The sequence below is a fragment of the Engystomops pustulosus genome, chromosome 6, assembly GCF_040894005.1.
Source record: "Engystomops pustulosus chromosome 6, aEngPut4.maternal, whole genome shotgun sequence".
Lineage (NCBI taxonomy): Eukaryota > Metazoa > Chordata > Amphibia > Anura > Leptodactylidae > Engystomops > Engystomops pustulosus.
This window is the reverse complement of record NC_092416.1, coordinates 169,497,721-169,524,630: the sequence shown is the minus strand read 5'-3', so window position 1 is coordinate 169,524,630 and position 26,910 is coordinate 169,497,721. Positions and strand designations below refer to the sequence as shown.

The following is a 26,910-nucleotide window of genomic DNA, read 5'->3' as shown; positions in this document are numbered from 1 at the left end:
ATACGTCACCTTGGAGTCATTGCGGCTTATTTACTAAGGGTCCGCGGACGCACTTTGGTTGGACTTTCCGACTTTTTGGGGTTTTGCACGGCTGTGACAGGTATTTAATAGGGGATTGTGTCGCACACGATCGGATTTTGGCGCAGCTGCGACAGAAATGGGGGGATGTGGCCGTTGGACGATCCGAATGATTCGGACTGAGCACGGGAATTAAGATTCAAATTGTGTCGCAATTACATGCACCGGGAAGAAGATGGTGAACTCCGGACCTGAGTGGGGAAGCGACACATGCAGGATATCGGGCGCACGATCTTTGTGAATCGTGGCAGATGTGCATTATACACGGACAATGCGCTTTCTGTGAACTCCTCCGGACTGGTAAGTAAATGTGCCCCATTGCTCGCTACCCGTTTAGTCTATCAGAACAGGTTAGAGCTGTCAAAAGTGGCAAAATGAGGCGTAGCAGATTGTCCAAGGCATATGGTGACCTAGGCCGCCATCAGAGTTGTAGCCAAATACCGTAACCTGGGGCAAAAATTCTGTTAATGCGCTAACACAGCGGTGTAACTTGAAGATGCTGTTTCCTCTTGTAAAATCTTTACCCGGCCCACTAAACATATGTATCCTATAGTCCTGGACTCATTCTACGAAGAAGAGATACCTTATGGATCCTCAAAAGCCCCTTAAAAAGGACCTTTCACCACCTCACACATGTGGTGATGAACATCCCATTCTATAAGCCCTGCTACATACATTAAGAGGCACCTTGAATTTTCTTTCTAGCCCCCACAGCCATGGCCCCGGGGTTGCAGGACATTTGGAGAACCTTCAAAGGTCCTGAAATGGCTCTTGTGTACTTGTGTATTGAGCGTTCAGATGTATGAGGATTTCATGGGAGAAGGTCCTTCTCAGCATAAAATTTGGTGGCCATGGGCCCCTAGAAGGCTTGTCCCCCGGGCTACCACCCAAAGGGCCTATATTATATTCCAATACTACCCATAGTTGATGAGATATCAATCTCAGTATTTGACCATTGTAATCCTCTCCACTGTCAGAGAGGAGGTGCTGGAGCGAAGAAGGGGGCATGTGTTATAATAATCTTCTCTTAAAGGGCCCAGTCAATGGCAGAAAAGCTACTGTGTATGTGCACTCTCTGTGTATGTGTGATCTCTCTGTGCTCATCTATCACACTGTCTACCCCTGATTGGACAGTATCGGCGAAGATTAGCATAAACACGCCTCCTCCTCTGCCCCAGCACCTACTCTCTTACAGTGGAGAGGATTACAATGGTCAGATACAAGGACCGATATCCTAGTGAAAATTCAAGGTGCCTCTGAATGAAAGTAGCACCCCCTACAGGATGATATGTTTATCCTAAGTTTTGTGGTAAAATGGTCTCTTTAAGTTATGCCTTTACTTACATCTAAATAGATAAAAGCCACTGGGATGTCTATAGTATACAGGTCCTAATAGATGCCTGTAAGAAACTGACATTATAAAAAAAAAGATCAAGTGATCTCCTGTCTGTGCCCCATTGTGGGGTAAAATAATAAAAATAAATAAATAAATAAATGTAATATATCACACACATTTGGTACCTAGGGTGTTACCAGTCTCCCTCCTGCTTCACCTCCATCTTCCTGCTGTAATCTCACACAGTGGACGGGGAAAAGTGTAACAGACTGTGAAGCTGCAGCAGGAGGGGCTCAACACACAGATTTGGTAACTCCACACCCATTGCAACCCAAGCTAAAAAACTTGAATACTAGAGATGAGCAAGCACTAAAATGCTCGGGTGGTCGTTATTCGAGACGAACTTTTCCAGATGCTCGAGTGCTCGTCTCGAATAACGAGCCCCATTGAAGTCAATGGGAGACCCGAGCATTTTTTTAATAAAACTGAACAGTAAAAGAACAGTGCAAAAAAAAAAATTCCAGATGTTTGCAGATGTTTTACTTGTAAGAACACATTGAAATAACACTATTCTTCACTTTGCAGGTGTGCGCGCGTGTCTCCCGCTAAGTTAGGAGATGTTCAGAACATCTGGAATGTGAAGAATATTGTTCTTTCAATGTGTTCTGCACTTAAATGCTCCTGTATTCACTGTTTTTAATGTTTTAATTCTATTCTTCACATTGCAGGTGTGCACGCGCGTCTCCCGATAGGTTCGGAGATACGCGCGCACAGCTGCAAAGTGAAGAATAGAATTAAAACATTAAAAACAGTGAATACAGGACCATTTAAGTGCAGAACACATTGAAAGAACACTATTCTTCACATTCCAGATGTTCCGAACATCTCCGAACCTAGCGGTAGACACGCGCAAACACCTGCAAAGTGAAGAATAGTGTTATTTCAATGTGTTCTTACAAGTAAAACATATGGAAACATGTGTAATATATTTTTTTTTTAAATAAAAATACTTTTATTCAATTTATTTTATTAATTTACTGCTCGATCTCGAGCCGGCGAGATACTCGTCCGAGTAACGAGCCGGTCCGAGTATGCTAATACTCGACCGAGCAGTATACTCGGACGAGTATACTCGCTCATCTCTATTGAATACTATTAATCCCGTATGACTTAAAGCTAATCAAAAAATAGCATAAAAAGATACCCAAATTGACAATTTGTAATCATTCATAACACAAACAAATTATATGAAACACGAAGATCCCCAAAGGTAAAGAAATAAATACGCAAAAAAAAACCTCACTTGGCCACATTGACAAAAAATTTCAAAAGTTCAAAAAACAATTAATTTGTCATCGCTGTGTGCGATACAGAAAAAAGAAAAAAAATTATGTTATTTAGTCTCTCCAATAAATGTAGCAAATTTTATTAGAAAAAAACCATTGTCAGATTTGTACTTTTTTTTTTCATTTACTGCAGAGAAAGGGTTTGCCAAAGTTTAACATTATAAAACCCAATATTGTGCTATTAAAAACTATATTTCATCCTGTAAAAAACTAGACCCCATACAACTATGGTGAGCGGAAAATAAAATATTTATAGCTTGTTGATAGAAACTGAAAAATAGCCTGGCCATTACATCGAAAATAGGTGCGGAGATAAGGAGTTAAGCTAAAGATCTACTTTTAACTTTATCCAAGCCTGTGCAACATGTACCTGCTCTCCCCCTTCCCTACCTTCTCTGGCTCTCCCTCCTTCCACTGCTCCTCTGGCTCTTCCCCCTTCTCTTCTGGCTCTCTTCCTCTGGTTCTCCCCCTTCCCCTCTGCCCCAACCCCCTCTCCCACCTCCTCTGCCTCTACCCCCTTTCCCACCTCCTCTGCCTCTACCCCCTCTCCCATCTCCTCTGCCTCTACCCCCTTTCCCTCCTCCTCTGCCTCTACCCCCTCTCCCACCTCCTCTGCCTCTACCCCCTCTCCCATCTCCTCTGCCTCTACCCCCTCTCCCATCTCCTCTGCCTCTACCCCCTCTCCCATCTCATCTGCCTCTACCCCCTCTCCCATCTCCTCTGCCTCTACCCCCTCTCCCATCTTCTCTGCCTCTACCCCCTCTCCCATCTCCTCTGCCTCTACCCCCTCTCCCATCTCCTCTGCCTCTACCCCCTCTCCCATCTCCTCTGCCTCTACCCCCTCTCCCATATCCTCTGCCTCTACCCCCTCTCCCATATCCTCTGCCTCTACCCCCTCTCCCATATCCTCTGCCTCTACCCCCTCTCCCATATCCTCTGCCTCTACCCCCTCTCCCATCTCCTTTGCCTCTACCCCCTCTCCCACCTCCTCTGCCTCTACCCCCTCTCCCACCTCCTCTACCCCCTCTCCCATCTCCTTTGCCTCTACCCCCTCTCCCACCTCCTCTACCCCCTCTCCCTTCTCCTCTGCCTCTACCCTCTCTCCCACCTCCTCTGCCTCTACCCCCTCTCCCATCTCCTCTGCCTCTACCCCCTCTCCCACCTCCTCTGCCTCTAACCCCTCTCCCATCTCCTCTGCCTCTACCCCCTCTCCCATCTCCTCTGCCTCTACCCCTCTCCCACCTCCTCTGCCTCTACCCCATCTCCCACCTCCTCTGCCTCTACCCCCTCTCCCACCTCCTCTGCCTCTACCCCCTCTCCCATATCCTCTGCCTCTACCCCCTCTCCCATATCCTCTGCCTCTACCCCCTCTCCCATCTCCTTTGCCTCTACCCCCTCTCCCACCTCCTCTGCCTCTACCCCCTCTCCCACCTCCTCTACCCCCTCTCCCATCTCCTTTGCCTCTACCCCCTCTCCCACCTCCTCTACCCCCTCTCCCTTCTCCTCTGCCTCTACCCTCTCTCCCACCTCCTCTGCCTCTACCCCCTCTCCCATCTCCTCTGCCTCTACCCCCTCTCCCACCTCCTCTGCCTCTACCCCCTCTCCCATCTCCTCTGCCTCTACCCCCTCTCCCATCTCCTCTGCCTCTATCCCTCTCCCACCTCCTCTGCCTCTACCCCATCTCCCACCTCCTCTGCCTCTACCCCCTCTCCCACCTCCTCTGCCTCTACCCCCTCTCCCATATCCTCTGCCTCTACCCCTCTCCCACCTCCTCTACCCCCTCTCCCACCTCCTCTGCCTCTACCCCCTCTCCCACCTCCTCTGCCTCTACCCCCTCTCCCACCTCCTCTGCCTCTACCCCCTCTCCCATCTCCTCTGCCTCTACCCCCTCTCCCACCTCCTCTGCCTCTACCCCCTCTCCTATCTCCTCTGCCTCTACCCCCTCTCCCACCTCCTCTGCCTCTACCCCCTCTCCCATCTGCTCTGCCTCTCCCTCCACTCCCTGCTCCTCTGGCTCTTCCCCTTCTCTTCTGGCTCTCCTCATCTGCTCCTCTGGCTCTTCCCCTTCTCTTCTGGCTCTCCTCCTCTGGCTCTCCCCCTTCCCCTGCTCCTCTGGCTCTCCTGCCTCTCCCTCTTTCTCTTGCTCTTCCCCCTTTTCCATCTCCTCTGCCTCTTCTCCTTCCCTTCTGCCTTTGCCCCCCACCCACCTCCTCCTGGCTCTCCCCCTTCCCCTTAAGTTCTCCATTCTTCCTTTCCTCCCCTGGCGTTCCTTCCTCCCCCTGCTCATCTTGCTCTCCCCTCTTTCCCTGACCATTAACAAGTAAAATAGGTGCTCCCCTGCTCCTCTGGCTCTTACCCTTCCCCTCCTCCTCCAGCCCTCCCCCCTTCCCCTGCTCCTCTGGTTCCTCCTCTGGCTCTCACCATTCCCTTCCTCCTGTGGCTCTCACCATTCCCTTCCTCCTCTGTCTTCCCTTCCTTCCCTTATCCTTTGGTTCCCTCCCTTCTCTGATCGTCTGGTTCACCCTTCCTGAAGTAACCCACAAAATTAAGGATGAAGGTGCAGAAAATTGGGTGAGAGGACACACAAAAGATTGTAGGGTAGAAAGGGAGAGTTGAGCAAATTGTATATAATGTCCTATCTGCAGGCCGCATGTTATAGAGCAGGAGGAGCTGAGCAGATTGTACACAGTGTCCTATCTGCAGGTAGCACCAGTGTGGTGGTATCATCCACAAAATCTACTTTGAAGTGAGAAGTAAATTGGTTGTAGAAAGTCAAGGAGGTGGAGATTTTAACACTGAAGTCAAGCTCTCTCTTCCACAGAAAGCCTCCTTCACCTAGAGACATCATTAACCAGATCTCCTAAAGTCTAATACATAGGGGGTCATTTACTAAGGGCCCGATTCGCGTTTTCCCGACGTGTTACCCGAATATTTCCGATTTGCGCTGATTTTCCATGAATTGCCCCAGGTTTTTGGCGCACGCGATCGGATTGTGGCGCATCGGTGCTGGCATGCACACGACGGAAATCAGGGGGCGTGGCCGAACGAAAACCCGACGGATTTGGAAAAACCGCCGCATTTAAAACAAAAAATTGGTCGCACGGGCCATACTTACATGCACCAGGAAGAGATCAGTGAACTCCGACGCAACTCGGCGGACCTCGGCGCAGCAGCGACACCTGGTGGACATCGGACGCAGGACCTTCATGAATCGCCAGAAGACCCGAACGCTCGTCCGAGAAGCCGCCGCTGGAACGCAAATGGACTGGGTAAGTAAATGTGCCCCATAATGTTAACCACAGAGGAGGAGGCGTTCAGAGCTCCAAACCTTGACTTCAGTGTTAAACTCTCCTCCTACTTGACTTTATACAACTAATTTACATCTCACTACGAAGTTGATTTTCTGGATGATGGCACCACACTGGACCATGAAAGAAACAAAAACTGGAAGTTGTCTGCGCCACATTTGTATCACATGCAAAACCTTTTGTGTTGCGGCTTCATTATTCTTCATGTGACACAAATTTCTGCACTGAAAGGGGCGTTCCGGTGCTCAGTCGGACCCTGCGCCACATTTATCATGCAAAGTCCGACAGAAATGTGCCGCACGCCCCATGTTAAAGGTGCACCAAAAAAAAAATCCTGAATCTGGCGCCCCCTGCACTATACACAGGCAAACTGCACCTAGTACAGACTGCACTGTTCTTGGTAAATGTGGGCAAACGAGCAGCAAAAACACCAATGAAATAAACATTTTACTCTACATTTCTTTGCTATATTTCTCCCACAAGTGACACAGTAATGCGGTATCACAGCAGAATTTCTAACTCCGAAGTCTCTTGATTGTTTTCCCCGGCTAGAAATCCTTCTGCTAGTAACGCACCGTTGACTTTCGGCTGCCGTCAGCGATGAGAACCAAAAAAGTTTCTTTCTTTTGGAATAAATAAACACAATTAGGAGCGGCTGGAAATCTGCCTGTTCTGCAGTCACATCGCTGAAGAGCTGGACTTCTGTTATTACGGCACAGGAGAAATCCTAGCTATGCCGCTCACTTCAGAAGCCCTCGACTGAAACGTGGTCACGACTCAGGATCCGTCCGAGGGGGACGTCTAATACAGCCAAGAGGCAAACATAGTCATTATCTAAATTGCCTGACATTACGCTGTACTGTGTGAAGCCGGGTGCAATGTAAAGCTCGTAAATGCTTAGTTTTTCACTTAGTCTTTCCAAAAATTCACTCTAAGGATCTTCATGTTCTCATAGGAGCCTCTGTGGAAGGGTCTGATAAACATTTGCGGCCCCGTTCCATAGATATATGGATTATGGATATGTCTTTATGAGTTCTATACAGATCATAAGCGTATCCACCCCTTCCCCCCGTATCTCCCTTTAGGGTGGTGATTGGCCGTCCAAGATGGAGGCGCTCACTGGCAGCTCTTTTAGGTGCCACAGATGGATTCAACCGCGGCACTTTGTGCAGCAATTTGTTAGCACCTACAAGCGGGTGTCAGCTGTGTTATACCGTCCACACTGGCTTTGTATGGACACCCCCCCTAGAGCACCAGGACGTAATAGTAAGTCCTGGTTTGCGAAGGGGTTAAATAGCTCAGGTTATGGTGCCAGTTGTGTGTAATTGAAAAAAACTATTAAAAACAATTAAAAAATGTAATAAAAAAAGCAGCTTCACAGTCTGTTACACTGTAAAGAAGCATGTCTCCCCTTCAGGACTCCTCCCACCCTCTCTCACACAGTGGGAGGGGTGAAGTGCTCCCGCACAGTGTAACAGCCTGTGAAGCTACATCACGGAGAGGCTCTGCAAACATCCCTTCAGGCTCATTAGTATAATTTCAAAAGTTGATATCAAAAGACCACGGATAACAAATAGAAGAAGATTCAACTGTACGGTTGGTTAATGTGGATGTAAGGGAAAAACGTTTTAGCTAGTTAGTTAATTGGACTCTTTCGGGAACCTGTCACCAGTTGTATGTGTGAAAATGTGGTGACAGGTTCCCTTTAAGTATTTTGGACTTTATGTGGCTCTAGATGTGGGTCTGCAATGTATTCTAGCACCGACCTCGTGTCGTATATCATGTATAAAAATATTTTTACGGACTTGAATTTAGGACCAAAGTCGGCAACAGGAAGCTAAGACCTTGTAGTCGGAGAATCCGGAAAGTGTTGTAAGACTCCGGCTTCATCTGATTCATAAAGATGATTTACGTTATTACGAAATCTCCGTTCATCCGTTTGGTGGAGTAAAACGTTTCCAGATAACAGGAAGCTGCAGACATGTGGCAGGACTCGCTGCGTTTGATCGCTCAGGAACATGGTTTGCTTTTTCGTGAGTCTGAGATCTCTGTTCACTGGTCAGGAATGTAATAAATAGCGTTTTTTAAAACGCACAAAGGTCAAGTGCACCTTCCTGACAGCCCAAATAGTATAAATGGCGCAGGAGATGACAAGTGTGAATGGAGGAATCAACGCGAATGCGAAGCCGTGTGATCACGAGAACTACTTCAAATAAATATTTCGGATTATTAAGTGGAGGGGGGGGGGGGATTTCGTGCCTCCGAGTGCGATGATATCAGCTCGTCGGAGCCTTTGTTTGTAGCGCGGGATGAAAGATCGGAGCGAGCCTTTACCACAATAAACAGGTTCCGAGATCTACGCTGATTGTACAAACAAACCGCAGGTCGCGTGGTGACGAAGGGTTAAATCGGAGAGTGTAGCCCCCCCCTGATGCCGGCTTAGTGGTACCAGGGGGCGTCCACGCGATGATGGACGCATTAATATAGAAGACTGTTTACGCATCTATTGGAAAGAATGTCGGCGTGGACACGTTGTGGCGATTATTTACGGAGCGCAGATTTCTTTCTGTATACATTCTGCTTGTCCAAGTTTCGTTTTTTTTGGTTTGTAGAGGATCAGTCCCACCGATCCAGCAAAGGGAACGGGAAGATTTTGGTTTCTTAATTGGTCTGGGCCTCATAATTCCGATAATAGGAGAGAATTGATGTCATTCCGCAACGATAACGACTTTGTTATGAGCTGCAGTGTTGACAAGGATGAGGGACCTTCAACTCTGCTCCAAGGCTGCGCCCCATAAATCCAGAGAGCTGTCATGTCTAATGCTGGAAGGTAAAAGCTCTTAAGGAGTTAACCTCACCCCCCATACTGCAGCCGATACACTAAGAGGCTTCAGCAGATGATTCTCCACCAAGCCCTGCAGAGCATTGCACTATAACCTGCATCAGGAGTTGGTAACATGTAACAGGCAGCATGTTATAGAGCAGGAGGAGGTGAGCAGATTGTACATAGTGTCCTATCTGCAGGCAGCATGTTATAGAGCAGGAGGAGCTGAGCAGATTGTACATAGTGTCCTATCTGCAGGCAGCATGTTATAGAGCAGGAGGAGCTGAGCAGATTGTACATAGTGTCCTATCTGCAGGCAGCATGTTATAGAGCAGGAGGAGCTGAGCAGATTGTACATAGTGTCCTATCTGCAGGCAGCATGTTATAGAGCAGGAGGAGCTGAGCAGATTGTACATAGTGTCCTATCTGCAGGCAGCATGTTATAGAGCAGGAGGAGCTGAGCAGATTGTACATAGTGTCCTATCTGCAGGCAGCATGTTATAGAGCAGGAGGAGCTGAGCAGATTGTACAAAGTGTCCTATCTGCAGGCAGCATGTTATAGAGCAGGAGGAGCTGAGCAGATTGTACATAGTGTCCTATCTGCAGGAAGCATGTTATAGAGCAGGAGGAGCTGAGCAGATTGTACATAGTGTCCTATCTGCAGGCAGCATGTTATAGAGCAGGAGGAGCTGAGCAGATTGTACATAGTGTCCTATCTGCAGGCAGCATGTTATAGAGCAGGAGGAGCTGAGCAGATTGTACATAGTGTCCTATCTGCAGGCAGCATGTTATAGAGCAGGAGGAGCTGAGCAGATTGTACATAGTGTCCTATCTGCAGGCAGCATGCTATAGAGCAAATCAATGGTTCACTTACTTTTTCTAGGTTTATGGTCACTGTAAGAAACACATAAAGTTGGCAACAAGTTTACCTTTAATTTTATTTGAGGAACTCCTTGTGCCGAGACATAAACACGTCTGTATTAATCACGGGTTACTAGCGGTGGAATAGCGACTACAACGAGACGGATCTCTTCTACAAACACAGTGATTGCAATTCAAGTATTTCCAAGGTTCTTCCCAGATTTCGTCAGATCATCATTTAATCATTTGTCACATGGTTTTCCTTTTTATCTCCTACGACATGTAAATAGAAGGTCGAACAATTAAAAACAGGTGCGGAAAAACCTCAACAAGACGGAGCCGGACGCGAGAGACGTGTTTTTAGCTGCTAAACACATAAATTCCGAATCCACTGGAGAAATGGATCTTTAGAAGTCGCTTTGTCTCGGGCGGAAGCGGCCAAAGTCAATAAAGATTGTAAGACAAATTGTTACAATTGGCAAACGGCATAAAAAGCAAACGGGTCATTAATTATAACGACCCAACATCCCGAAATGCCGGCCTTGGATACACCCAGCCCGTCCTGTTTGTGGGTTCTCATCTCTTGTTGTTGACTCTGGCACCTCCTCGAGTGCCTAAAATTAGAAACCAGTAAACTTGAGGGTCGCGTTCTGCCTCCGTGGAAGCTTTCATCTTTTATTATGATGTAACGTAAATAAAAAACCGCGAAATCTACAAATACAACTTCATCCTTCTCGAAGCTCAAAGGAAAACGTCCTACACAATGGGGGTCATTTACTAAGGGCCCGATTCGCGTTTTCCTGACGTGTTACCCGAATATTTCCGATTTGTACCTGAATTGCCCCGGGATTGTGGCGCACGCGATTGGATTGTGGCGCATCGGCGCCGGCATGCGCGCGACGGAAATCGGGGGGCGTGGCCGAACGAAAACCCGACGTATTCGGAAAAACCGCCGCATTTAAAAACCGAAAAAGTGTCGCTTGGGGAGCGCTTACCTTCACCTGGTCCGAGGTGGTGCATTCCGGCGCGATGAGATGACTTTCAGCGTAGCAGCGCCACCTGGTGGACGGCGGAGGAACTACCTTCTTAAATCCCGGCCGGACCCGAATCCAGAGCAGAGAACGCGCCGCTGGATCGCGAATGGGCCGGGTAAGTAAATCTGCCCCAATGTTTTATTAGACATCTGTAACCTAATGCCGAAAACTCTGCGGTCTCCATCATCTGGCCCCACGCCGCGGACCTGGTCGAGATTTTTAAAGGGAATCCTTCACCCCGATTCACCTAATCGAAGGACAGATAGTCAAGGTTACGTACAAGATAGGTTCCATAGGTTTGTTCTTAAGTTGAATTTGTATGTAAGTCGAAATGGTATATTTTATAATTGTAGATCAAGACAATTTTTTTTTTTTTGTCCCAGTGATAATTGGAGTTTCAAAATTTTTTGCGGTAATGGGACCAAGGATTATCAGTAAAGCTTCATTCCAGACACCTTACAGCTGATCATTACAGTCTGGGACTATAGTAACATCCAGAGAGCTTCACCAGAGGTCACAGTGGGCAGAGGGGTCCGTCTGTAATTAGGGGTTGTATGTAAGTCTGGTGTCCTTAAGTAGGGGACCACCTATAACTGCTTGTTATGTAGGACTGTGCCCACACATGCAGTACTTCATACTGTAAATATGCAAATAAGGAGGAGGTGCTTCCGGGTCCGGCTCTACGACAATGACAACACTACATCAATGCTACATGGCCATCACCCAGCACCTTCTCTCATCCTTCAGCTACGTCAAAGACCACCATGTGCCCTGGGCTGTATGAATATTATGGACCCTACAAGTCTGGAGTCACTTCCTACATCTGGTTCTAGAATCAGTTTCTTGGGGAATGGAGGACGTGTCCATTCTACCTGCTTTTAATCTGCAGTTCCAGGACCTATTTAGTACCTTCATTGGTCCTGAAATGGCTCTTGTGTACAAGTGTATTGAAAGCAGGAACAGATGTATCAAGATTTCATGGGTGAAGGACCCATGATAATTTGGCGGCCATGGGCCGTCTAGAAACCTTGGGCACCGGGCTACTGCCAAAACCACCGATATTGTAATCCACTACTGGTGATGGATCCATCAAGATGTTGAGTTGAAGGCCTGGAGAGTAGCTATAAGTGGACCCAGACCTGCTGGACTACAGCCAGAAGTTGGGGTTAGACCTTCTCCTTGCCATTAACACCAGTAAGGAGTTGGGGCACCAATCACGGATTTCTTCTCTTCTAATGCTGCCGGTAAAGCCGGCGATGCCATAGAAGGGTGGTGGCATTTACAGGGCAACACCCGGCATTATTTAGAGGGTAACACCCACAATCGTTGCCCGTACCAATCGCAGGTGTTACCAGTAGGGGTGAGTGGGGTGAATAAGTGGGGGAACCGAAGCCTTAACAGGTCTGCATATCCTTACTGTGGGGCTATGGTACCATCCCCTGAAGCACTTCAACCTTATCTGCATTTTCTGAAGTATAGTTTTTGTGTGGAAGGAGCAGTTTTACAATCAAAACTAAACTAAGGCTGACACCTGTGTAAAGCCCTACGAAACATAACAGTTAATTTTGGTAAATTATGGTGACTGATACCCTTTAAGATCATCATTAAATTTAAAAAAAAATCCATCATGATAAACCAGGGACATTACTCATAGATACAAGCCCCATGACTGGCAATCTGCTTATATATGTTATCCATGGCTCCCTTTCTTTTAAAATCAATCTTTAGAATTATGCTAATTAGACAGACGGGCTCTATGGGCATTACCAAAGCCCCTTTATGCTGCAGCTTTACAAGCCGTTACACTGTCTTCCCCTCATTTTTGCTCTTGCTTGGTACTTACCCTTGCTCTGCCTAATAAGCAACAGAATAGAGGGGTCTGGTAATGCACCCATAAGCCTTTCTGACTCATTAGCATAATTTTAAAGGCTGATTGTAGAAGGAAGTAAGCCATGGATAACTAATATAAGGAGGTGACCACAGTCACAGTGCCCAGATCTATGAGTAATGTCCCTGGTTTATCAGGATGGATTTTACTGTAAATGATCAAATCTCTTTTTTTTATTTAGTAAAACACCATAAATTTGTTTTAACTAATATCAACAGGACCTTAGGAGGGCTTGGTTTTTGCAAGCAGAGTTGTAGATTTTAATGACATCATTAATGGACTGCCGTTCATCAAACTTTGAGACATTCTCCATTTTGTATAACAAATTACAGGTTTACAGAATAGTAAATTCTAAAATATTATGCAGATAAAAACTTGCAAAAAAATCATTAATGTTCTGCATCACCAATGGATTAACGTGTGGACTCAGCTCAAGCCTCGCACAGATGTGGCTGGGAGAAAGCGTACCCGAACTCTCCGGTCAGTGTCACATTTCTCTTTCTGACACTTCCATTTCCGCATTTACTTCCTGGGTAACATTTTTGCAATTTTTTTACATTTTTTTTGTGGGAAACAATCCATCACCACCCTCCCCGACTGCTTACTACTCACTGTTTGAAATTCCATCATTATCTCATATTCCTTGTAAATAGTTATCCAGGATGAGATTCTTAGGGGGGGGGGGGGGGGATAGGGGGGGTCATTTATATATTTTTTTTCCCTGGACGGTGGTGTTTTTGCGCTTTTTTCTGTGTAATGGCTGTTTTGCGCCTATTTTGCGCTTTTTTGGAATGGTACGCATCAATTCGCCATGTGTTGTTGTGCCCTATGGGTCCTTACATTGACCCCCATAGTCTATAATTTTTCTATGATCGATCTATTGATTGAGGAAATCTATCACAGCTTGTATGCCTGAAAACAGACGACAAGCTGTGATTTTTGCGCCATTCTTGGTGCAAACGTTGGGAATTGCAATTTCTTGCCCCTCTACAGGTGTGCGTAGAGGGGGAGGTGCACCAGTCCAGGATGGTACTGCAGGCTATGATGCTATTCTACACCAAGTCAAACCTGGCGCAGAAGAGCTCCGGCGGTGTAGCATATTGTAGCGCTGCTGGCGCTCAGGTTTATCAGGAGGTCAAAGCCTCTTAATAGATCCAGCAAGCGCAGCAGGATGGCGGCAAGCATCCTACGATGGTGCACTTAGCGCCAGCCTATGTTCGATGTCCCCCAATGTGCTCTGTCTGGCGCTGAAGCCTGGGTTTCTGGCACCCAGTACCTCAGCTGAGGATCTGTTTGGTGAAGTCGCTGTAAACCAGGGGGCGCCTCCTCCCATTTACAGCCCAGTGATATTTCATTCATCCATCACATGGTGTGTTGTATGGCTGAGCTGCTAACCAAGTGTGGCCAGTATATAATGGATAAGGGAGAGGGGGAGCAGACAGTACAGAGAAGTGTCCCCGTGTAGCAGGATAGAAGAGCAGGGGAGCGGGAAAGACAGTACAGAGAAGTGTCCCCGTGTAGCAGGATAGAAGAGCAGGGGAGCGGGAAAGACAGTACAGAGAAGTGTCCCCGTGTAGCAGGATAGAAGAGCAGGGGAGCGGGAAAGACAGTACAGAGAAGTGTCCCCTTGTAGCAGGATAGAAGAGCAGGGGAGCGGGAAAGACAGTACAGAGAAGTGTCCCCGTGTAGCAGGAGAGAATAGTAGGGGGGAGGGGAGAGACAGTACAGAGAAGTGTCCCCGTGTAGCAGGAGAGAATAGTAGGAGGGAGGGGAGAGACAGTACAGAGAAGTGTCCCCGTGTAGCAGGATAGAAGAGCAGGGGAACGGGAAAGACAGTACAGAGAAGTGTCCCCGTGTAGCAGGAGAGAATAGTAGGGGGGAGGGGAGAGACAGTACAGAGAAGTGTCCCCATGTAGCTAGCAGGAGAGAATAGTGGGGGGGAGGGGAGAGACAGTACAGAGAAGTGTCTTGTGTAGCAGGAAAGAAGATTAGAGAAGATTGGAGAAGAAGAATGGCTAAGCAGCAAAATCAAGTGCAGCCAGTATATAATGGATGGCGCTGTTCTTAGTTAAGCAAAGTTAACATTATATTGTTTGTGCGAATGTTGTGATCCCTTCCATTGGAAAATGGGGTACAAAGAGTTGGACCACCCACCAGCCCTATATTGATGACCACTCCTAAGGATAAGCGATAGGTTATCCTAGTGAACTCCTCTACACTAAATCTTTTTTTAACTCAGGCCCCAATTCTGAGATTTCTTCTTATCATCAAGTCCATCGTTTGCTAACGCTGACAGGAATATCACAGTATTTTCCTTGAAATCTAAGATCAGGCGGTGCCGCTCCTTAGTAAATAACGTGCGATGCCGTGTAATAGATCTATTAACACTTGCAAAACAGACGGGAAAAACAAACACAATCCTGGGGGCCTGTAGACCCTCCGTTTTCTCCAGCGCCTCCCACATAACAGGGCTTTCTATTATCAGGCTGCTGAGTGATTGGTGCGGCGGCTGCGTTACTTCGATGGCGAGAGCGGAGCGTGGAGCCTGACAGATGGGTGACAGCGGAGAGAAGTTGGAGGCTGAGTTTCCTCCTCTGCACCCGGCTCCAGACTCCTGCGCTGCCTCTCTTCGTTACCATCTCAGCAGAGCTCTTGTTTTTCGCAGTCTTTGGGGGTAAGGCCCCAGGCTCTGTGAGTGGCAAGGCCCGCTGAGGATTGAGTAGCCTCTGACAGCTGGCTCCAGCCTGTCCACTGACTAACAGCATTTCCTGATTGCTGTCCGTACGGCCGCGCCGCTCACTTATCCCCCTATTAAAGACGCTTTGTGCTGGACGCAATCATTAGCCGTAGGAGAGACACGCAGGCAGCTACAAACAGTAGGGGGGATCCACAACTTCAACACTTCAGTTTGAAGGATCATTGTTTGGGTCACATGTAATGTCTTATGAAGTGACTGACTACTTATTAATGATTTTATAGAAAATATTTCATTCGAAGGGGAAGATTTATCAGAAGTTTCTGAGGTAAAAATGTTCTAGTTGTCCATGGAAACCAATCAGAGCTCAGCTTTCATTTTACAAACAGCTGTGGGGAAATGAAAGCTGAGCTCTGATTGGTTTCCATGGGTAACTAGAACAGTTCTACTCTCAGACACTTTTGATGAATCTCACCCATAGGGGGAGATTTATCATCAAGTTTCTGAGGTAAAAATGTTCGAGTTGCCCATGGAAACCAATCAGAGCTCAGCTTTTATTTTATTAACAGCTGTTGGTAAATGAAAGCTGAGCTCTGATTGGTTGCTCTGAACAGTTTTACCTCAGAAACTTGATGATAAATCTCCCCCATAGTGTTCATCTATTGTCATTAAAAGAAATCAACAATCAAATTTAAGCATGAGAAACCAGGGGAACCGTGACCATGGCCTCCTTCTTTCTAAAATCAACTTTTAAAATGAGCCATAAGTTTTCTACCAACGCCCCTCTGTGCTGTAGCTTCACAGACTGTTATACTGTCTCGCCCTCCCCCTGCTCCCTCAGCACTACCACCCTCCCACTGTCTAAGATTATAGAAAGAAGAATGAGGGTAAAACTTGTGTAACAGCTTGTGAAGTCAGAGCATGGAGGGGCTGAAGTAGAGCACTTCTGGCTCATTAGTATAATTCTAAAACTTGATGTTAGAAGGAAGGAGGCCATGGATGACAAATATAAGCAGATTACCAGAGTCCCGGTGCCTGGATCTATGAGTAATGTCCCTGGTTTATCAGGATGGATTTTGATGATAGATTTCCATTAACCTTTTCCAGATACTGGGGCACATTTACTGAGGGTCCGCAGACCGCATTTTCATCGGGTTTCCCAACTATTTCCGATTTGCACCGCATTTAACAGGGGTTTTTGGCGCACGCGATCTCGGTGATCGTGACTGGACCGGGTAAGTAAATGTGCCCCAGTGTGGCTCTAAGCTACCTCTTTTTTTTTTTGGAAAAAGACAGTTTTATTTTAAAAACTCTTTGGCAATGTGCACACTATTCTCTAGGGGGACATGGGGGAGCCAGGAAAAATGACTCCTGGTGACAGGTTCCCTTTAATGAAGTATATTACAAAGTTTCCTCATATCTGAAAGGGGTTGTCCAAGAGTAATAAAAAAAAAAAATAATAAAGGTGGCCGAAAGGGGGCTGCTTAAAAAAATAAAGATCTACTTACCTTCCGGTGCCCTCCGGTATCCCGCGCTGCTGTCACTCCGGTCCGGGCGCCATGTAAACAAACATGGCCGCCGGAGCAGTGCTGGACTCAGCTTCCGGCCATGCCTACCCGTCCCTATTCACAGCATTGTGTATGGAGCTGGAAGGTTGTCGGGTCCAGCACTGCTCTGGCGGCCGTGTTTGTTTACATGGCGCCCGGACCGGAGCGACAGCAGCGCGGGACACCGTAGGGCGCTGGAAGGTAAGTAGATCTTTATTTTTTTAAGCAGCCACCTCCGGCCACCTTTAGTTTTTTTATTTTATTACTCTCGGACAACCCCTTTAACAAAAAAAAAAGCTTCACAACATTTAGGTCACTTATTTCTGTAACTCCCAACATTCTAGATGTGAAAAGATTTGGACTCCATTTGGCTAAATGGTCCTACACCCTTCATACAGGATCCTATGCTCTTCATGGTTCCGATGTTCTCTCTTGGTTACGGAGCACACGGTAGATCCAGGGCTTGTGACGGGTTCTGATTTCTATCCTATTTTTTTGTAACTATATTACGGTATATATTTATATATATTCTTGTATTATTGCAGGTTCTGTTGCTGTTGGCGTTCCTATATGCACTATAAAGCTCTGGTGCCCAGGTTTATAAGCCTCACTAAGGAGAATACATACTGAAGAGCAGCTGAAGATGACAGGTCGGAGTAGATTCCCTTCTAATGGGGGAAACATAAAAGACGCAAAGAATAATTCAGCAGATTTCTACTAGAAGTGAGAAATTCCTGGATTTGCACTTTAAATAGAAAAAGCGTAAAAAAAAAAACTCTCAGTAAAGCATTTGATATTTTCCTTCTTTTGTGTTATATTTTATACTGTATTATTGTATGAGAATTCTATGGATTTGTTAGTAGACGAGACGCGGATAATGGGAATGTACGGCTCATCCATTAGTTATTTCCATCTCAAGTCACCCAGTGTCTGCTTTCACTATATAGAAAATATATTTACCCAGTCTGATCTCGAGTATCACATACTGAGTGTCACATTCTTAGTTTTTCTGACTATATTGAAAACTCAATTTAAAGGGGTACTCCGACAATACATTTTTATCATGTAGGGTATTCAGGCAGCTCCGTGCCAACACTCAGCTCAAGTACCAGGGCTCAATGATGCTAGAGGGGCCCACAATTGCACCAGTGTCGTTTTAAGAGTGAGGACAGTGTGACTACTGAGGGGGGGGAGGGTGACTTATGGTGGGTTGAGGACAGTGTGGTTTATGGAGGGGGGTGAGGGCAGTGTGGCTACTGGGGAGGGGGGGGGGGGCACTGTGGCTTATGGGGGGAACCGTACAGCTACTGAGGAGGGGACAGTGTGACTGCTGTGGAGTGGTCAGTATGGCTACTGGGGGGAACCGTGTGGCTTATGGAGGGGGAGTGTGGCAACTGCGGGGGGACGGTGTGGCTACTGGGGTGACAGGGTCGCTACTGGGAAGCAGACAGTGTGGCCACTGGGTAGGGCACAGTGTGGTTGTGTGGGAGGAGACAGTGTGGCTTCTGGGGAGTGGACAGTGTGGCATATAGGGGAAACAGTGTGGCTTGTGGGGGGACAGTGTGGCTACTGGGGACTGGACAGTCTGACTTATAGGGGGCAGTATGGCTACTGGGGAAACAGTGTGGCTTATGGGGGGACAGTGTGGCTACTGCGGGGGGCGTGGGGACAGTGTGGCTACTGGGGAGGAAGGGCAGTGAGGATACTGGGGATAGGCAGTATGGCACCAGGATGTGAGTTTACTGAAAGGGGGGCCCATTAAGGCTCTGTCACCAAGGGGCCTACTTAAACCTGGTGCTGGCCCTGCATTCAGGAACCTAGCAGGGTCCTTTGCTATTGTAACCCCACCATTCAAATAGATTGGTAGGTAGTAGTATTCATTTGAAGGGGATGGGGTTTATATAAATCAGGATTAAAGTGGTAACTTATTATTACAGAAGATGTAGGGTTATGTTACCATACACTCACACGAGCACTCACTCCTGTATCGGTGCCGACGTATGATAAACACCCCCCATGACAGTGTGTAACACATCTCAGGATGGAATAAACGACATTTTTATGATATCACAGGGTTTTTCCATGTTTCAAAAAATTTAGAAAATTCCCACTACTCACAGTGAGGACTCTCCTTCGCTCCAGCTTTCAGCAGAGTCCTTGCAATAGGCACATTATTTGTCATGATGGCAATATCCAATGGTGTTAACCCTTCACTGTTGGGTGTATTAAGATCCAGTTCCTCTGCTGTGTACTGATAAAGAAGGATCTGGACAGCCTCCAGGTCCTGCTGCTCCACGGCCTCGAACATGGCTTCATTACACTGGAAATTCTGTTGTATAAGATAAAAAAAATGGTGTCATCCAAAGAGTCATTTGGCATCTAATGTTACATCGGGGTTCAACTGTTCCAAAAATAAGGGAAGTAAAATATTAGTAGTAAAATATTTCTCTCGTAATATTTATCATCTTACATTTGTTTTATTATAGACAGAAATTTAGGTAATTGTAATGAAGGTTAAAAATAAAGTTTGTGGGGCATCTGAACACCTTTGAGGTCGTGTTTCTTTCATGGTCTAGTGTGGTGGCATTATTCAGAAAATCAACTTTGAAGTGAGATGTAAATTGGTTGTCTAAAGTCAAGGAGGCGGAGATTATAACACTGAAGTCAAGCTCTCACTTCCTCAGAAAGCCCCCTTCACTGTAATTGATGGTCCTGCATCCAGACACATCACTAACCAGATCTCCTGAAGTCCGATGTATGATATAAATTACAGAGGATGAGGTGTTCAGAGCTCCCAAGCCTGACTAGAGTGTTAAACTCTCCGCCTCCTTGACTTTATACAACTAATTTACATCTCACTTCAAAGTTGATTTTCTGGATGATGCCTCCACACTGGACCATGAAAGATACAAAAACTAGAAGGTGACAATATACTAGTAGTGGTTTATTAGATCAATTGCTGATGACAGGTTCCCTTTAAGGAAAAAGTGTTAAATGCAAAAAGACTAAAATTTGACATCTAATCCAACAATATCTAATATGTTTCCTTTTCATTCTAAAAATAGTCATCAAGGCCTTTATACATCCACCACTTATGTTTATGCTGCAAAACTTTATGGTGCAGAATGAAGTGTCTGTGCCTCACTCCGCATCGGTTTTAGATACTTTCCTATTTATATTGGTTTTACATGATTTTTTTTGTATTATCATTGTTCACATTCTGAGCAGTTACAGCACAGAGGGGCTCTGGTAATGTCCCCTAGAGCCTTTCTGGCTTATTAGCATAATTTACAAATATATTATTATATATATAATTCTGGGAATCAAACTAAAATGCAACAACAACAACAACAACAAAAACAACAAAAACTATTCTGATAACCTATAGGGAGGATTACTTCATACTAGTGAAATATCCCTTTAAAGGGAAAGTGTGATCAGAAAATTACTCATTAACCAAGTTTTTATGTAAAATTTATGTTTTAAGACTTTTTTTTTAAGTTCTCCATGTCACTACTATCTATATGTATTGGAAGTACCTTATCCTGCAAACTTTCACTCTGGCCACTAGGCTTAATAATAGACTTACACCAATGCTGCCTATGGCTATAAGGCTACTGTAAAGTAAACCACTCATTGCGGTAGGCAGATCTCAGGAAAGATGTCAGCCCCCAAAATGGTTGACAGAAAAGAAAATTTAAACAAAAATTACCACCAGAAAAGACATAAGAAAAAAACGATTCACTTTCTTGACCTGCATTTGAGGAATCAAAAAAAGACAAGCTTATTCCTCCTAACGAAAGAAAGCACAAACATATGACAAAAGAAACGAAATAAAGATCCGCCCAACGTGGGGCTCGAACCCACGACCCTGAGATTAAGAGTCTCATGCTCTACCGACTGAGCTAGCCGGGCTTCCGAGCTCAAGGATTCGCGGTAAGGCAGATCAGTCCACCCCACCCGAAGGCAAGATCCCTTGAGCACCACAGTTTGGGAGACGCTGCCGGCACCTGCATTGTATGTGCCATGGCATTGGTGGTTCAGTGGTAGAATTCTCGCCTGCCACGCGGGAGGCCCGGGTTCGATTCCCGGCCAATACAGCGCTTCTCTTTTTTCTTTGTTAAGTCCCCAAAATCGGATGGCTTGTTTGGCTCTTATCCTCCTAGTCCTTTCCCTGAAAGGTTGCCTTTCATCTACTGTAGGGGGTGTGGAGAAGGAGGAGGAGGGAGTCTAGAAAACTGTCCAGTGTCACCAGAAAAGGACTTATTAGGACCACCAAGTTATTAAGGTAAAGACATTGTTAAGAAATTTCTGATGACTTTGAGAGAAAAAAAAGATTGTTCGTGTCACTCTTGAGATTTAATGAAAGTACCTTATCCTGCAAACTTTCACTCTGGCCACTAGGCTTAATAATAGACTTACACCAATGCTGCCTATGGCTATAAGGCTTCTGTAAAGTAAACCACTCATTGCGGTAGGCAGATCTCAGGAAAGATGTCAGCCCCCAAAATAGTTGACAGAAAAGAGAAAGAACCACCAACTAGAAGAAGTGGCCGGGTGGACGGTTCTGTCCCTCAGTGTTGTTGCCTATCGCCTCTCTGGAGGTTATGATGGACTAAACCCAACATCAATGGGACCAAGTGGTTGACCAAAATCTTTGAGAAAGCAGCAAAAAACTTAGCGAGTCTTAATGAAAATTGGGGAATCTCTCAGAAGTTTTGTGAGTTCCTCTCGGAGCTTTGTACGTTTGTAATCAGCTTGGATGTGGGATATTGTTGCCATTCCCGTAATCACAGTCATTTCTTTGGTATCATCGCTCTCAGCCCCTCATTGTTTCCTTTCCTTGGGCAGGAGTCAGACATAATTAGCTTTGTATACCGGAGCCTGTAACCACAGTAGTCGTCGGATCCATCTGTTTCTATATTTAACCTGGATTATTTTCCAGATAAGGTCTTCAACATTCGTAGATCCTAAATCACCATTTGTTAATGGTCTTGAACATGTATAAACTATGTAATGAGCAGAACATGTGCGGCCCATGCTAGACCGTAACCCAACCTACAGATCTGCTGGGATGAATTTCCGCCCTCCCATAGATGAGTGGCTATAAACTATACAAGAGCCATATGACACAACAAAGAACAAAAGGGGCAAAGTCAATGAGGTAGAAAGCGGAAAAGACTCACAAAGACTTTATACTCTCATGATATACTCATGTTCAGGTGCTATTTACTGGGATTTGTCCCAGAGAAGTCATCCTTTAAGGATTGCTTTAGGATAAATGATGTATAACGATGGGGACTGACTAAAAACGTGTCCAATTATCATCATGACCTGTATCACTACAGAGGTTGCAGATGTAACTGAGCCCATAAGCAGCACTTATTTCCTTCGACAATTTAAGCATCATAAATTCTTCAACCTTACTCTGTGCACTGAGATTTATCCTGTCAGCTGCCTCACCCCTTCCCCTCTTATTTACCTTTTAATGTAAAAAGTATAAGTAGGCTGGTATATAGTTGAGTATATTATTGAGGCTGTAGAGAAATATGCAGCTGCAAAGGTTACAGTATTCTCCCTTTTCTCCATTCTAACTAAACACAGAGTAGATGTCACGGGATATAACTGGAGCGTAATCACTTCTCACTGTGTACAGCTGGTATAGTATAATATTATAGAGTAGTTCCCATATATAGAGCTGAGCTTTTGTATCTAAGCTGCCATTATATAGGCACCCACCCTACATAGAGCTCAGCTGCTGTATCTAAACTGCCAATATATAGGCATCCACCTTACGTAGAGCTGCGCTGCCGTATCTAAGCCGTCATTATATAGCTACGCACCATACATAGAGCTGAGCTGCAGTATCTAAGCCGTCATTATATAGCCACCCACCTTACATAGAGCTGAGCTGCTTGTATCTAAGCTGCCATTATACAGACATCCACCTTACATAGAGCTGAGCTGCTGTATCTAATCTACCATTATATAGGCATCCACCTTACATAGAGCTGCGCTGCCGTATCTAAGCCGTCATTATATAGCCACGCACCTTACATAGAGCTGCGATGCTGTATCTAATCTACCATTATATAGGCATCCACCTTACATAGAGCTGAGCTGCTGTATCTAAGCTGCCATTATATAGCCATCCACCTTACATAGAGCTGAGCTACAGTATCTAAGCCATCATTATATAGCCATCCACCTTACATTGAGCTGAGCTGCTGTATCTAATCTACCATTATATAGCCATCCACCTTACATAGAGCTGAGCTACAGTATCTAAGCCATCATTATATAGCCATCCACCTTACATTGAGCTGAGCTGCTGTATCTAATCTACCATTATATAAGCATCCACCTTACATAGAGCTGCGCTGCTGTATAAGAGTTGCATGGTTAGAAAAAATATATTAGAAGATGAAAATGAAATGGTGTTTCCAAAATACATACATTTATTTTGGGGGGGAGGAGTAACATATTATTGGGCATATGTGACCCTCATTTTTTACTCCCCAGGCACTGGATATATGAAGTAGATGAAGCGCTGGTCCAGTAATGTCTATGGTGCTGTGCAGTCACATAGAAGTGAATGGGGCGCAGGTTCTGCCAAATTTACTCATCTCTAATAATCAGTTTTCCTCCATCCCCAGGTGTTATACAGACGCCCCCTGCTGGCATTTTATGGGATTGGCGGTGATTTGGATTCCAGAAGTTTAATGGTAAATGACAGGGGAAGGAGTATGTGGAAGAGATCCGGCTGCTTATTTACAATATAATGTATATCGCCTGCATTGTATCTAATAAAGCTCAGAATTATTAGCATCAGACAACCCCGGATGTTCCTATCTCTGCTCTTCCATCCGATGGGGGGTGAATACTTCTTTGCAGCCTGGATGATGCACCTGATGCAAAACAGCCGTCTGTGTGTGCGGAGGAGTCTTGTTTCTGCTGATCCTGTGAAACTTTCTTTCTATGGATCCTGTGCGGAGGAGTCTTTTTCTGTGGATCTTGTGAGGAAGAGCCTTTTTCTTGCAAATCCTGAGCAGAGGTGCCTTGTTTCTGGGGACCCCATGTAGAGGAGCCTTGTTTCTGCCAAGTGGAGGAGCCTTGTTTCAACGGATCCTGTGTGGTGGAGCCTTTTTCTGTGGATCCTGTGGCCTTTTTCCTGCCAATCCTATGTGGCGGAGCCTTGTTTCTGCGGATCCGGTGGCCTTTTCTTTGCTGACCCTGTGTGGAGGAGCCTTTCTCTATGAAACCTGTGTGGAGGAGCCATTGATTGTGGATCCTGGGGTCTTTTTTCAGCCAATCCTGCATGGCGGAGCCTTGTTTCTACTGATTCTGTGTGCAGGAACATTGTTTCTGCTGATCCTGTGTGGAAGTCCCTTGTTTCAACAGATCCCATGTAGAGAAACCTTTTTTTTGCAAATCTTGTATGGTGGAGCCTTTTTCTGTGGATCCTGTGGCCTTTTTTCTGCCAATCCTGTGTGGCGGAGCCGTGTTTCTGCTGATCCTGTGGCCTTCTTTCTGCTGTTCCTGTGTGAGGCAGCCTTTTTCTATGTATCCTGTGTGGGATGCACTGTTTCTGCTGATCCTGAGGCCTTTTTTCTGCCAATCCTGTTTGGGGAGCCTTTTTCTGTGGATCCTGTGTGGAAAAGCCTTTTCTCTACTAATCTTGTGCGGAGGAGCCTTCTTTCTGGGAATCCCTTGTAGAGGAGCTTGTGGATCTTGTGGAAGGAAGTCTTATTTCTGCAGATCCTGTGTGGAGGAGCATTTTTCTATGGGTCCTGTTTGGAGGAGCCATTTTCTGTGGATCCTGTGTGGAGGAGCCTTGTTTTTTGGTCATAGAGCAACGTGAATTAGAAGCTACAGGAGGCAAGGTCTGATTCAGTTGCATTGCAGTATTCTGTATATACAAATAGACCCCCTAGGACAGTGATGGCGAACCTTTAAGAGACCGAGTGCCCAAACTACAACCAAAATCCACTTATTTACCGCAAAGTCCCAACATAGCATCTTAAGCAATAACGTATTGCTACCTGCTCTTCAACATCTATCAATCGTATCAGCCTCTTGAGGCCACCAATACAGTTGAAAGAAGGATGGCATATTCAGACTATCATTGTAGCTTCTCTCCTGGGTCTCTCTGTACAGTAAGAATGTAGGGTCCAGTAGGATGAGCTACAAAGATACTGCAGTTCTATCAACACTTTATCACTTTTACCGCAGTTCCAAACAGTCAATGAAGTGTTGTTTTAAAACAGCGCTGATTGAAGCATCTCTTAAATCGCCTGGGTCTACAGGAAGATTTAGTGAGCTCTGTCTTGGGATCAATGGCCTGAGTGCCCACAGAAAGGGCTCCGAGTGCCACCTCTGGCACCCGTGCCATAGGTTCGCCACCACTGCCCTAGGATTTGAACACCCTTGGGGGCCTAAAAAAATGTTTTAAAAAAGTGTTTTAAAAAATTCTGAAAATGGAATGTAAATATAAAAAGCATAACATTTTAAATGGACCCCATTTCCCAACTATGTAAAGCTAACTAAAGAAATAACTAAACATGTTACAAAATGGAATCAATAAAAATGTCGACTCATCCTGCAAAAAATGAATTCTTATAGAGCTTTATTTTTTTGCATGTATTAAAACATAATACAAACTAAATTTGGTATCTCCCTGATACTTACCCAAAGAGTAGAGTTTGTAAGGGTGAAATTTATCAGTGCTTGTACACCAATTTGCGCACTGCAAGAAATTGGGATTATTGTTGTGACCCCGTGGAGGAGCCGTGAAGGGGCATAGCCACTGGCAGAGTGGGCTGGCATGGGGCGTTCCTGCCACATACCCGCACACTTTCTTAAAACCTGTAAACATTCACCACTCAATGCTCACAGGTAATGAAAATGACCATGAGGGGGCTGTATATAAAATAAGCATGAGGGGCTGTATATAAAATAACCATGAGGGGCTATATATAAAATAACCATGAGGGGGCTGTATATAAAATAACCATGAGGGGCTGTATATAAAATAACAATGAGGGGACTATATATAAAATAACCATGAGGGGACTGTATATAAATAACCATGAGGGGGCTGTATATAAATAACAATGAGGGGACTATATATAAAATAACCATGAGGGGACTGTATATAAATAACCATGAGGGGCTATATATAAATAACCATGAGGGGCTGTATATAAAATTACCATGAGGGGGCTGTATATAAATAACCATGAGGGGGCTGTATATAAAATAACCATGAGGGGGCTGTATATAAAATAACCATGAGGGGACTGTATATAAAATAACCATGAGGGGGCTGTATATAAAATAACCATGAGGGGCTATATATAAAATAACCATGAGGGGGCTGTATATAAAATAACCATGAGGGGCTGTATATAAAATAACAATGAGGGGACTATATATAAAATTACCATGAGGGGGCTGTATATAAATAACCATGAGGGGGCTGTATATAAAATAACCATGAGGGGGCTGTATATAAAATAACCATGAGGGGGCTGTATATAAATAACCATGAGGGGCTGTATATAAAATTACCATGAGGGGGCTGTATATAAATAACCATGAGGGGGCTGTATATAAATAACCATGAGGGGGCTGTATATAAAATAACCATGAGGGGGCTGTATATAAAATAACCATGAGGGGGCTGTATATAAAAAACCATGAGGGGGCTGTATATAAAATAACCATGAGGGGGCTGTATATAAAATAACCATGAGGGGCTGTATATAAAATAACCATGAGGGGGCTGTATATAAAATAACCATGAGGAGCTGTATATAAAATAACCATGAGGGGGCTGTATATAAAATAACCATGAGGGGCTGTATATAAAATAACCATGAGGGGGCTGTATATAAAATAACCATGAGGAGCTGTATATAAAATAACCATGAGGGGGCTGTATATAAAATAACCATGAGGAGGCTGTATATAAAATAACCATGAGGAGGCTGT

General features: G+C 45.3%; 1 protein-coding gene and 2 non-coding genes across 4 annotated transcripts in view; 1 reads left to right on the top strand and 2 right to left on the bottom strand.

Moving 5' to 3' along the window:
- ANKFN1 (ankyrin repeat and fibronectin type III domain containing 1) overlaps positions 1 to 26,910 on the bottom strand; it is a 530,260-nt gene that overhangs the window by 180,675 nt on the left and 322,675 nt on the right. For both annotated transcript variants that reach the window (XM_072112310.1, XM_072112311.1), the window contains one exon: positions 19,036 to 19,246. In XM_072112310.1, the coding sequence (XP_071968411.1) occupies positions 19,036 to 19,246 (211 nt within the window). The remainder of the gene's footprint in view (positions 1 to 19,035; positions 19,247 to 26,910) is intronic.
- On the bottom strand, positions 20,760 to 20,832 carry TRNAK-CUU (transfer RNA lysine (anticodon CUU)). Its single transcript has one exon. It is a non-coding gene; the product is annotated as a tRNA-Lys (tRNA).
- Positions 20,947 to 21,017, top strand: TRNAG-GCC (transfer RNA glycine (anticodon GCC)). The gene has a single exon. It is a non-coding gene; the product is annotated as a tRNA-Gly (tRNA).